This window comes from Cervus canadensis, chromosome 28 (assembly GCF_019320065.1).
Source record: "Cervus canadensis isolate Bull #8, Minnesota chromosome 28, ASM1932006v1, whole genome shotgun sequence".
NCBI lineage: Eukaryota > Metazoa > Chordata > Mammalia > Artiodactyla > Cervidae > Cervus > Cervus canadensis.
In genome coordinates, this window is record NC_057413.1 from 49,636,326 (window position 1) to 49,649,071 (window position 12,746).

Sequence of the window (12,746 nt, forward strand, 5' to 3'; positions counted from 1 at the left end):
CTTTGGTCACCTGATGAGAAGAGCCGACTCATTGGAAAAGACCTTGATGCTGGGAAAGATTGAGGGCAGGAGGAGAAGGGCACAACAGAGGATGAGATAGTTGGACGGCATCACCAACTCAATGGACAAAAATCTGAGCAATCTCCAGGAGATGGTGAAGGACAGGGAAGCCGGGTGTGCTGCAGTCCGTGTGGTTGCAAAGAATAGGACACAATCGAGCAACTGAACAACAACAACAAGTAGAATGAGTATACTAAAGCAGGAAAAATAAAGATATAAAAGATATAAAAATAAAAGATATGTTGAGAGTAGAGAAATTCTTTCCTTGTTGGTGGTCCTCAAGGTTATGCTGTGGCAAACTACCCAAGGGAACTGATGGAAAGATATAACTAAATAGGCAGTCCACTGAGAATATGCCCATTTTGTGTAGCAGATTAAAAACTAAATATCTGTCAGCTGCAATACAGATGTTATTTTTTTAAAAAGAGGAAATATAATACTATATCTTAAGGCATGAGGTAGTAACACATGAGAGAAAATAGAATTAAATAGAAAACATTAAGAACAATCAATCAGAAACAAGTACTGTTCAAAACAATTATTAAACTTTCCACAGTACATTCTTTAAAAAGAAAAAAAGAAGGAAGCCAATCACTTTTTCATGACATACTATGTTCTATATTTTGAGCCACTCTGTGTATATGTGTGCACATGTTGCGTGCATCCCACAAAGGAGGTGTGCTTTCAGAACATTTATGCTAAATAAGTGGTACTTCATTTCCTCAACAGTAGAAACAGACAAATAAGCCAAGAATTTTTTTCCCAGAGGGTATTTGTGAACTTCTCTGTCCCATCCATGTAAACACAGATGGTGTTCCAGTTTGCTGAGCTACATCTCCATGCTCTGACTTAGCACAAAGTCTGAATGTTTAGTCAGCGAGAAGAGTGTTTCCACTTTGTGATTCATTAGGTCCCCATGGTACCTCTACTTCCTTTATTTTATGCAATCACAAATTATATTAGTTTGTCCTATTTTGATAACCCTAACAATTGAAGTTCTGCACAGGAAACTCTTATTACTATTTTAAAACATACTCATAAACCATGGCTGAGGTGACCTAAGTGACAGTCCCACAGAAGTGGTGATGAGAACGGAACAAGTGCCCTGCATTTATCCACCAGGAAGATAAACTGTCCAATGAAAAAGCAGTACAAGTAAGCGGAGTGGGGAAGACACGACTCAGTGAATGCTAATACAGATGGGAGATGTAAGCAATCACTTTGGACACACAAATTTGCTATTAGTTTTCATAACTAAAGACCTTCAGAATAACCCTGAGAAACTGGTTCTGATGTGAAAACACAGTACAACAGACTAAAGAGCTTACTAGTTGCCTGGTAGAATACATAGTGGAAATCCAATGTGATTTTGAAGTGGAATGGTAGATAGTTATACTCTAGGCATAAAATGAAAAGGGTCCCCTGATATTTAACTTTGAATGAACTAAAAAAAAATGAAAGAAGCTATGTAGTCATCAGACATCATGACAGTTTGGGAACTTGAAAAGATGTTATTATTGACAGCAATCATAAGGGCAAGTCTGTCACACAATTTCAAATTGGCATAAATCTCCACCTACTTCAAGCATAAGTGTAGCTCACCCTGTGGAGTGGGAGAAGATGGAAGATTAGGATATGAAAATGTCTGCATCTTTCTGGAAAACCTGGAAGAACATTCTAATCTAAATCATGATATTAAACAGCCCTGTTATCTTATCATAATCCATTATAATAGTAACCAGTTACTATTACTAACTTACAGAAAGTTAGTAATAATAAAATTGCTAACACCACTGAGTGACTAAGCATACACGTATAAAAGATATAACTGATAGAAAAACTACTACAGCACAGGGAACTCTACTCTCTGTGGTGACCTAAACCAGGAGGAAATCTAACAAAGAGTGTATATATGGACACGTATGACTGATTCACTTTGCTGCACAGCAAGAAACTAACAAAACACTGTAAAGTAACTGTGTGTGTGTGTGCGCACACGGGAGCAGTCGTGCCTGACTCTTTGAGACCCATGGACTGCAGCCTGCCAGGCTCCTCTGTCAATGTGATTTTCCAGACAAGAATACTGGAGGGGGTTGCTATTTCCTACTCCAAGGGATCTTCCAGACCCAGGGATCAAATCCACATCCTCTTGAATCTCCTGCATTGGGAGGCAGGTACTTTACAACTGTGCCATTCTATACTCCAATAAAAATTAACAAAGAAAAATCCTGTGGCTTTAATAATCTAACATGCTCTCGATTACAGTCAGAAGTTTTATACAGATTTTAAACTATATGTTTTGGATTTTCTTTCCCTTTAAGTTTCAGGTATGACCTAAATCAAATCCCTTACGATTATACAGTGGAAGTGACAAATAAATTCAGGGGATTAGATCTCATAGAGTGCCTGAAGAACTATGGACAGAGGTTCATGACGGAGGGTGATCAAGACCATCCCCAAGAAAAATATGGAAAAAGGCAAAACGGTTGTCTGATGAGGCCTTACAAATAGCTTAGAAAAGAAGAGACGTTAAAGGCAAAAGAGAAAAGGAAAGATATACCCATTTGAACGCAGAGGTCCAAAGAATAGCAAGGAGAGATAAGAAAGCCTTCCTCAGTGGGCAATGCAAAGAAACAGAGGAAAACAAAAGAATGGGAAAGAACAGAAATCTCTTCAAGAAAATTAGAGATACCAAGGGGACATTTCATGCAAAGATGAGCACAATAAAGGACAGAAATGGTATGGATCTAACAGAAGAAGAAGATATTAAGAAGAGGTGGCAAGAATACACAGAAGAACTGTACAAAAAAGATCTTCACGACCCAGATAATCATGATGGTGTGATCACTCCCACTCACCTAGAGCCAGACATCCTGGAATGTGATGTCAAGCGGGCCTTAGGAAGCATTACTATGAGCAAAGCTAGTGGAGGTGATGGAATTCCAGTTGAGCTATTTCAAATCCTGAAAGATGATGCTGTGAAAGTGCTGCACTCAATATGCCAGCAAATCTAGAAAACACAGCAGTGGCCACAGGACTGGAAAAGGTCAGCTTCATTCCCATCCCAAAGAAAGGCAATGCCAAATAATGCTCACACTACTGCACAATTGCACACAGTAGCAAAGTAATGTTCAAAATTCTCCAACCCAGGCTTCAACAGTATGTGAATCGTGAACTTGCAGATGTTCAAGCTGGATTTAGAAAGGCAGAAGAACCAAACTGCCAACATCCACAGGATCATCGAAAAAGCAAGAGAGTTCCAGAAAAACATCTACATCTGCTTTATTGACTACGCCAAAGCCCTTCACTATGTGGATGACAACAAACTGTGGAAAATTCATAAAGAGATGAGAATACCAGACCACCTGACCTGCCTCCTGAGAAATCGGTATACAGGTCAAGAAGTAACAGTTAGAACTAGACATAGAACAACAGACTGGTTCCAAATTGGGAAAGCAGTATGTCAAGGGTGTATATTGTCACCCTGCTTATTTAACTTACATGCAGACTACATCATGCGAAATGCTGGGCTGGATGAAGCACAAACTGGAATCAAGATTGCTGGGAGAAATATCAATAACCTCAGATATGAAGATGACACCACCCTTATGGCAGAAAGCGAAGAAGAACTAAAGAGGCTCTTGATGAAAGTGGAAGAGGAGAGTGAAAAAGTTGGCTTAAAACTCAACATTCAGAAAAGTAAGATCATGGTATCTAGTCCCATCACTACATGGCAAATAGATGGGGAAATAACAGAAATGGTGAGAGACTTTATTTTGGGGGGGCTCCAGAATCACTGCAGACGGTGACTGCAGCCAGAAATTAAAAGTCGCTTGCTCGTTGGAAGAAAAGTTATGACCAACCTAGACAGCATATTAAAAAGCAGACACATTACTTTGTCAACAAAGGTCCATCTAGTCAAAGCTGTGATGTTCCCAGTAGTCATGTATGGATGTGAGAGTTGAACTATAAAGAAAGCTGAGCACCAAAGAATTGATGCTTTTTAACTGTGGTGTTGAGAATCCCTTGGACTGCAAGGAGATCCAACCAGTCTATCCTAAAGGAAATCAGTCCTGAATATTCATTGGAAGGACTGATGCTGAAGCTGAAACTCCAATACTTTGGCCACCTGTTTCGCAGAACCGACTCATTGGAAAAGACCCTGATGCTGGGAAAGATGGAAGACAGGAGGAGAAGGGGACAACAGAGGATGAGATGGTTGGATGGCATCACCAACTCAATGGACATGAGTTTGAGTAGGCTCCAGGAGTTGGTGATGGACAGGAAAGCCTGGTATGCTGCAGTCCATGGGGACACAAAGAGTCAGACACAACTAAGCAACTGAACTGAACTGAAAGTCTCAGATTAAGGTATTAAGTAAGGGCCTTCAGGAAAAGAGAACAAGTTCTTCTGGTTTCTTCTATATTCGGTATTACCTTTGATAGTACACTATCAAAGCATTTCACAGATCACTCTTGCATTAACAGCACTAAGTCATGGGAGAAAAAAAGCATATAACACAAAAAACTTCTTTATTATTTTTGTGTATGAACAGCAGAGATGGACATAATACTGTTCTCACAGTTCTTCCAGAAAAGTTCCTTTAAAAAACATCATTTTCTTCCAAAATTAAAAAGTATGAGTTTTTTGAAAAACTGAAATTGGAGATGGGAAATACAGCAACAATACGCTGTATAACTCCATCAGTGCTGAATACTTTTCTGGCTAAGTATTTTCTGGTTTTTACTGGCTAAAAACCAGTCCGTGAAAAGACTACAGGTAGAAGTGGTTCCCAAGCTCAGATTTCCATTTCAAAATTCATACCTATGTTGTCAAACATTCCAATTCTAATGTTTCAAGAGAAGCCAGAAATCCTGTTTTTGTAAAAAAGTGATCTAATTTAAAAATGTTGGCAACTAAATTTGTATCTTAATATACTGCAAGTGAAATTTTAAAAGAGTCTATGCTATATCTTTGTATAGCTCAAGAGTTTATTACCTCTATCCTGATGCTTACTTTCCTCAGTTAAGTTTAACAAATATATGTTGACTCCTATGAAAGATTTGAAAGTATGTTTTTTATAGAGACGAGTATATACAAAAGCATGAAGAACTCTAGACTAGAGTTGTGCAAACTTATATCTGTGTGAATACTACAATTATCAGTTATGATAATGTTTTAAAAATTAGTTTATTTTTAAAATAAAAAACAACAGTTTATTTAAACTAAAACAAAAACCAAAACCGTTCATTCCATTCCACTCCCTGACACTGGCAGCCACCAATCTGTTTCTCTGTATCTATGAGCTTAATTTATTTTTATTTTAGATTCGTTAAAAGAGAGCTCTTATGGTACTTGTCTTTCTATGTCTGCCTTATTTCACTTAGCATAACACCCATGAGGTCCATTCATAGTACTGCAAATGGCAAGATTTCATTATTTTTTGTGGCTCAATAATATTCCATTGTGTAGCTACACCACAATTTCTTTACCCATTCATCCACCTATGAATACATACCTTGTTTCCATATCCTGGGTACTACAAATAAACTTGGATGTGCATATGTCTTTTTGAGTTAGTGTTTTCATTTCTTTGGATAAATAACCAGAACTAGAATTGCTAGATGATATGGTATTTCTGTTTTAAATTTTCTGAGTAACCTCCATATTGTTTTCCACAGTGGCTGCACCAATTTCCAGTCCCACTAACAATGCACAAGGCTTCCCCTTCTCTACCTCCTGACCGACATTTGCTGTTTATGGTCTTTTGACAGAAGCCAGTCCAACAGGTATAACGTGGTATGTCATTGGTTTAGGTTTGCATTGCCCTGATGGTTAATAATGGTGAGCAGCTTTTCAGGGACATGTTGGCCATTTTCATGTCTTCTTTGGAAAAATATTTCGATTTCCTCCCATTTTATTAATCGGATTGTTTATTTTTTGCTGCTGAGTTGTGTAAGTTCTTTATATATTTTGAATATTAGTCCCTTATCAGATATATGATTTGCAAACATTTTCTCTCATTCAGTAGGTTATCTTTTCATTTTATGAGGGTTTCCTTTCCTGTGCACAAGCTTTTTAGTTTGATATAGTTTCACTTGCTTTTATTTCTGCTTTTGTTTTGGTTGTCAGATTAAAAAGATCATCACCAAGACCTATGTCAAGGCATTGGTTTATGTTTTCTTCTAGGCATTTCATGGTTTCAGGTCTTCCATTTGACTCTTTAATCCATTTTGAGTTAACTTTTGTGTATAGTGTAAAAGAGTATCCAATTTCATTCTTTTGCATGCAGCTCTCCAATTTTGGCTTTTTGATAGTTTGTTTTCATCACTAAGTCATGCCCAACTCTTTTGCAGCCCCATGGACTATAGCCCTCCAGGCTCCTCTGCCCACGGGATTTTCCAGGCAAGAATACTGGAGTGGGTTGCCATTTCCTTCTCCAGGGAATCTTCCTGACCCAGGGCTCAAACTCGAGGCTGCCGCATGACTCCTGTACTGCAGGCAGATTCTTTACCCCTGAGCCGCCTGAGAAGCCCCAAAGAAAACAAACAAAAACTCCAATTTTGTTTACTTTCCTTGTACATTAATTGACTCTGTACATGTGGGATATTTCAGCATTCTAATTCTTTTCCATTGATCTATGTGTCTGTTTTACATCAATACCTGGGTAGGGCTATTATGAAAAAGATATGAAATAACAAGTGCTGGTGAGGATGTGGAGAAAACGGAATCCAGTACTTTAAATCTGTTCTGCTACTGCCTCCTAGTCTTTGTATTTTCATGAAAATTCTGTGGTCCTTCAAATCATTGGTCCCCTATAGTAATAAATCTGGGTGCTTTTAAGATTTTTACTATGTCTCTCATAGTCAGCAGTTTGAACATACATTTCTTTGGGCTTATCCTTTTTTGGAGTTTGCTCAGCTTCCTGAGACAGATTTATGTATTTCAGTAAATTCTAGATGCTTTCAGTCATTATGTAATTACAGATAAAGCCTATTTCCAATAGCAAATAAGAAGACTAAATACTTAGGAATATATCTACTAAGAAATACATGAAGCCTATAGAAGAAAAATATCAAAACACTCATGAAAGACATAAAAATAGTCTTGGCAAAACGTAGACATTCCCTTTCCTTAGAATGATTCAACATTAAGATACAGTTTTCTTTAACTTGATTTAAAAGTTCACACAATCTTGATAAAAATACCAACAAGCTATTTTACAGAGCTAGAAATTTTAAAACTAAAGTTCATATGGAAAAATAAACATATAAGAATAATCAGGAATATAATGAGATAACATTAAAAAGGGTATATAGTCATGAGAATCTTTAAGATATACCATAAAACTTCTACAATTAAAAATGTTATGTTAGCACATGCATAGACAAACCACTGGTATAGCTCAGTTGGTAAAGAATCTGCCTGCAATGCAGGAGATCTGGGTTCGATTCCTGGGTAGGGAAGATACCCTGGAAAAGGAAATAGCAACCCACTCCAGTATTCTTGCCTGGAGAATCCCATAGACAGAGGCGCCTGGTTGGCTGCAGTCCATGGGGTCACAAAGAGTGGGGCATGACTGAGCAACTAACACTTCAACACACAGAACATGAAATCAGAAATAGACCCCAATATACATGCTAATTTAATAAAGACAGAGGCATTTCAAATCTTGAAAGTAGGTACTTTCTAATCAATGATGATAGTTAGGAAACTAAATGTTAAAAATGAACACACAGGTACTAGAAGACAGTATGGATGAATTTCTCTTTAAAAATCAGCATAAGAAAAATGTTACTAACTATAATTCAAAATACAAAGGAAATAAAATATTGATGCATTTGACTACATTAAAATAAAAATACTTGCATGCCCCCAGAAACATGTTTTATGTTTTTTGTCATAAAAACAAAGTCAAAAGAAAACTGCACAGCAGAAGAATATACCTGTAGCATATGCCCCAAGCAAAGGACTGACATGCCTAACATTGAGGAGATACAGGACCAAAGACTTGATGGGAAAATGAGGAGAGGAGGCGAAATCATTTCTAATGGCCAATGCTGGAACAAACTGAGCAATAAAAATAAATAAAAATATTATTACATAATGATTATAAGAGCAAAACTTAAGTATACATTAGTCTATACATATGTACATTAAACATTTATTAAGTAATGGTGATAAAGGATAGCTATTCCTTTCAGAATAATTGCAACTTAAAAAGATAAAAGGAAAGAAGGAAAAGAAAAGCATATACCCACTGGTGAATGTTAAATAAGCAATTTTTTTCAGAGAAAGAGTATTTGCATAGTCATAAAATATCTCCCACAAGACACTTATTAACAAAAATAGGAAAAAAAAAAAGTAACCTCATCATAGCAGAAAAACTCAGCACATAACACCTTATCCAAGTTATCAAGGTTAAAATTGTAAAAACATCAACAACATGAATCCATTGACATGATACGCAGAGAAGTCCATCACTTCTCTGATTACCACCAAAACGGCACAGTCACATTCTAACCATAAGAAAGTATCAGACCAACTGACAAAGAAGAGCACTCTACAAAATGACTGTTTCGCAATTTTCAAAAATATATACGTCATGAAATACTCAGAAAAGACCGATCACAGACAGTAGACCACAAAGACCTGGCAGATCACTGCAGTGAGTTACCCTGGACTCGATCCTGGAACAGAAAAGTGACATTAAGGGGAAAACTGACGAAACTCAAATAAGGTTGGTAATTTTATTACAGTATGATACCAATGTTATTTCTGGTTTTGGTAACTGTAGTACAGTTATGCAAGTTGTTAACAGAGGAAGCTGACTGCTACCTGAGAATTACCTGTACTATTTGTGCAATTCTTCATACATCTCAAATACAGAGCAAAAGATCATTTTTAAGTTCTAAAAAAAGTACACTGATATAATGATTGAAAAACAGACCAGCGTTATCAGGAGTGGGAGAAAAGAGTGAGGGGTACAAAGGAATGTTTTTGGATGATGGAAATATTTCTATATAATGACTGCACTGCTAGTCACATAACAATACTCAGTTGACAAAACTCTTAGAATCATGCACTGGTGAAATTTTGTTACATGAAAATTATATCTCAATAGAGATGACAAGAAAGAATTTGAAATGTTTTTTAAAAAAGAAATTTAAAAAACTGTTGGGTTTCACTGCCAGTATAAGCAGAACACAGAGCAGAGCTACCAAATAGGCTGATATGCCCTTACCAGATTAACTAACTGAGTGTGCACCACATCTTCTACCAAAACTGCCGTTTCATGAAGAGGCCTCCGAGCATCACCTAAAGAAAACCTGCAAAGAAAATCAATATGCCAACATTAAGAACTGTAAAACTGAAAAATATCAATTCCAACACTCTGCTTAATAAAGTACAAATTGTTCTCTCAAATGACAGAGTAGGTATACAATTTTCTATGACAAAGAACTGCATCTTTCCTATGTAAACTGAAACTTCCAGAGAAAAAAACAGTGTCATCAATGTTACTTCTTGATTTGTGTGGGTATCTTTGAGGGCATTTACTATTTCAAAATGCAAAATTTTAACAACTAATTCATTATGTTGGTAATCAGAAAATTATGTTACCATACTCAAATAACCAACACAGTTGGCCTTTCATATCTTCACGTTCTACATCCTCAGATTAACCAACCCTGAATCAAAAATACTAAAAACAAAAAAATTCCAGAAGGTTCCAAATAGCAAAGTTTGATTTTCCCATGTATTGGCAAATACAATGATATTCACATATCATTTACACTGTATTTATAATTACTTCCATGACATCTACTTTGTACTAGGTATTATAAGTAATCTAGAGATGATTCAAAGTACACAGGAGGATATCGCAGGTTAAATGGAACTCACTATTCTTAACATAAGAGCTTCTCGAGTGGTCCAGTTGGTAAAGAATCTGCCTGCCGATGCAAGAGATGCAGGACCAATACCTGAGTCGGGAAGATCCCCTGGAGTAGGAAATGGCAACCTATCCCAGTATTCTTGCCTGCAAAATTCCATGGACAGAGGAGCCTGGGGAATTACAGTCCATGGGGTCTTTAAGAGCTGGACATGTCTGAGTGGGCGTGCGCGCACGCACACACACACACACACACACACACACACACACACACACACACACACACACACACACACACACACACACACACACACACACACACACACACACACACACTCTTAACCTGTTTCCCACCATTATGAAACACCTGGTCTGACGGAATGATGAAATGACCTTTTGAAGGCTGAGCGACGGGGCCAGTAAGGTGGTAATACCTTGTAGAGCAGGGGTAAGGTTTTCCAGAAAACTATACAGCCTATGAATCAACATCCAATATATGGTGCGGTTTCTCCCACGCACAGAATTCACAGGTCTAGGAATTAAGGGATGGAAAGGGAGAGGCACCACTCACTACTTCTAAAAGACCCACTAGCAAAATTGTTGCTTCCTGTTCCCATGGTCTTATGATTTGGTAGCCTAGAAGTCTTAATTCCAGAGGGAGGAATGCTTTCACATTTATTCCATCGACACAACAATTATTCCATTGAGTGAAACTTAAGACTGCAGCTGAGTCACCCCGGGTTCCACATGCTTCTGAATCAACAGGCAAAGAAGGAGTTACTGGGTTGGCAGGGGTGAGCGATACTGACTCCCCAGTGGAAACTCGACTGGTACTCCACAGTAGAGGTAAGAAAGAGTATGTCTGGAATACAGGAGATCATTCAGGATGTCTCATAGAATTTCCATGCCCTGTGATTAATGTCAATGGAAAACTACAACCCAATACTGGAAGGACTACTAATACCTCAGATCCTTCAAGAATGACGGTTTGGGTCTCTCTACCAGTTAAAGAACCACAACCAGCTGAGGTGCTTGCTAAAGGCAGGGGAATACGGAATAGAAAGTGGGAGAAGGTAGTCATTAATGCAAGCTACAATCATCTAACCAGTTACATAAAGGGCATTGTAATGGTCATTTTGTTAAGAATACTGTTTGGTGTGTGTAAATACTTCTTTGTGTGGTTGTTAGGGAAATATCTTGTTTCCTTCCCACTCTTATCCCTCATCATGTAATATAAAATGCGTTGGACTTACAGTATTTATATCATAGTATTTAAGCTAGGAATATTAAGAAGAAGTATAAATGTCTCTCATGGACTTAACCTCATCTTCTAGGAAAGGGCTTAGTGCAATTTCAACTGTGTGCTGGATAACTGTATCATGTTAGGCAGAATTGTGACCCTGTTATTATCTTTATTTGGAGACTAAATATATTTTAAGGAGATATCAGTGCCAAGTTGATCTGGGTGATGGTTTTACGTTTTAGCTTAACTGGACCATTAAGTGCCCAGATATTTGGTTAACATTAGTTTGATATGTATTTGAAGTTATTTATGCATGAGGTTAACTAACCTATGAGTCAGTAAAGTGAGTAAGGCAGATAGCTTCTCCAATGTGGGTAGGCATCATCTGATCTGCTGAAGGCCTGAATACAACGAGAGAGGAGTAACGAAGAATTCAACTTCTCTGTCTGCCTTCAAGCTGAGACATTGGTCTCTGACTGCCTTTGAACACATTTTGGGACACCATCAGTTCTACTGCTTCTCAGGTTTTCATACTGTAGTTTTACCCTCCCCTCATCACATTCTGGGGCTTCCCCAGTGGCTTAGATGGTAAAGAATCTGCCTGCAATGTAGGAGACTCGGGTTCATTAGATCCCTAGGTTGGGAAGATCCCCTGGAGAAGGGAATAGCTACCCACTCCAGTATTCTTGCCTGGAGAATTTCATGGACAGAGGAGCGTGGCAGACTACAGTCCATGGGGTCGCAAAGAGTGGGACACAACTTAGTGACTAACACTTTCACACTTTCATCACATTTTATGTTTTTTATTTCACAGTATATTTTTTTACTTTGTGTATCATTAACAAATTATTGTAGTTATTACTTCTACTACTTTGGCCTTATAACCTTCATACTAGATGTATAACTGATTTACCCACCATTAAAATATTTGTGTATTCTGAATTTAACCAGTAGAATTTGTACTTTTATATATTTTACTACTACTAACTAGTACCCTTTCATTTAGTATCAATGAAGTTGCTTTCTTCTTATAGGCTAGTCTAGTGGACATGAACTCCTTCAACTTTTACTTCCCTGGAAATTCTTCATCTCTCCTTCAATTCTGAAGGATTACTTTGTTGAGCAGACTTCTTTTGGTTGTCAGGAAAACAAGAGTAAACCATAAATTTATTAATACAATTAACTACATAAAATCTGAAAACAGAAAATCTAAATGGTCATCTCAGTAAATGTGGGAAAATCACTAAGCAATTCTTTATGATAAAGATTTTAACAAATGAGGAATAAACAGAATTTTCTCAATCCGATGAAGAGAATGTACCAAAAAGCAGATAGGAGATAACATACTCAGAAGCATTCAAATCTTCTGAAATTTAGACCAACATAAGGATTCCCACTATCACTACTTTTAGTCTATATAATACTAAGATTACAATTACAACACAAGGCAAGAAAAATTTTAAACTATATGAGCACTGCAAAGAAAAAACTAAACTGTTTTTATTCATATAATCTGAGTATCTACAAAGAAAACTCAAAATAATGGGGAGA

The 12,746-nt window shown here is 37.3% G+C and overlaps 1 protein-coding gene across 6 annotated transcripts in view; it reads right to left on the reverse strand.

Moving 5' to 3' along the window:
* SUPT3H (SPT3 homolog, SAGA and STAGA complex component) overlaps positions 1 to 12,746 on the reverse strand; it is a 347,771-nt gene that overhangs the window by 150,013 nt on the left and 185,012 nt on the right. For all 6 annotated transcript variants that reach the window (XM_043449964.1, XM_043449968.1, XM_043449969.1 and 3 more), the window contains one exon: positions 9,305 to 9,389. In XM_043449964.1, the coding sequence (XP_043305899.1) occupies positions 9,305 to 9,389 (85 nt within the window). The remainder of the gene's footprint in view (positions 1 to 9,304; positions 9,390 to 12,746) is intronic.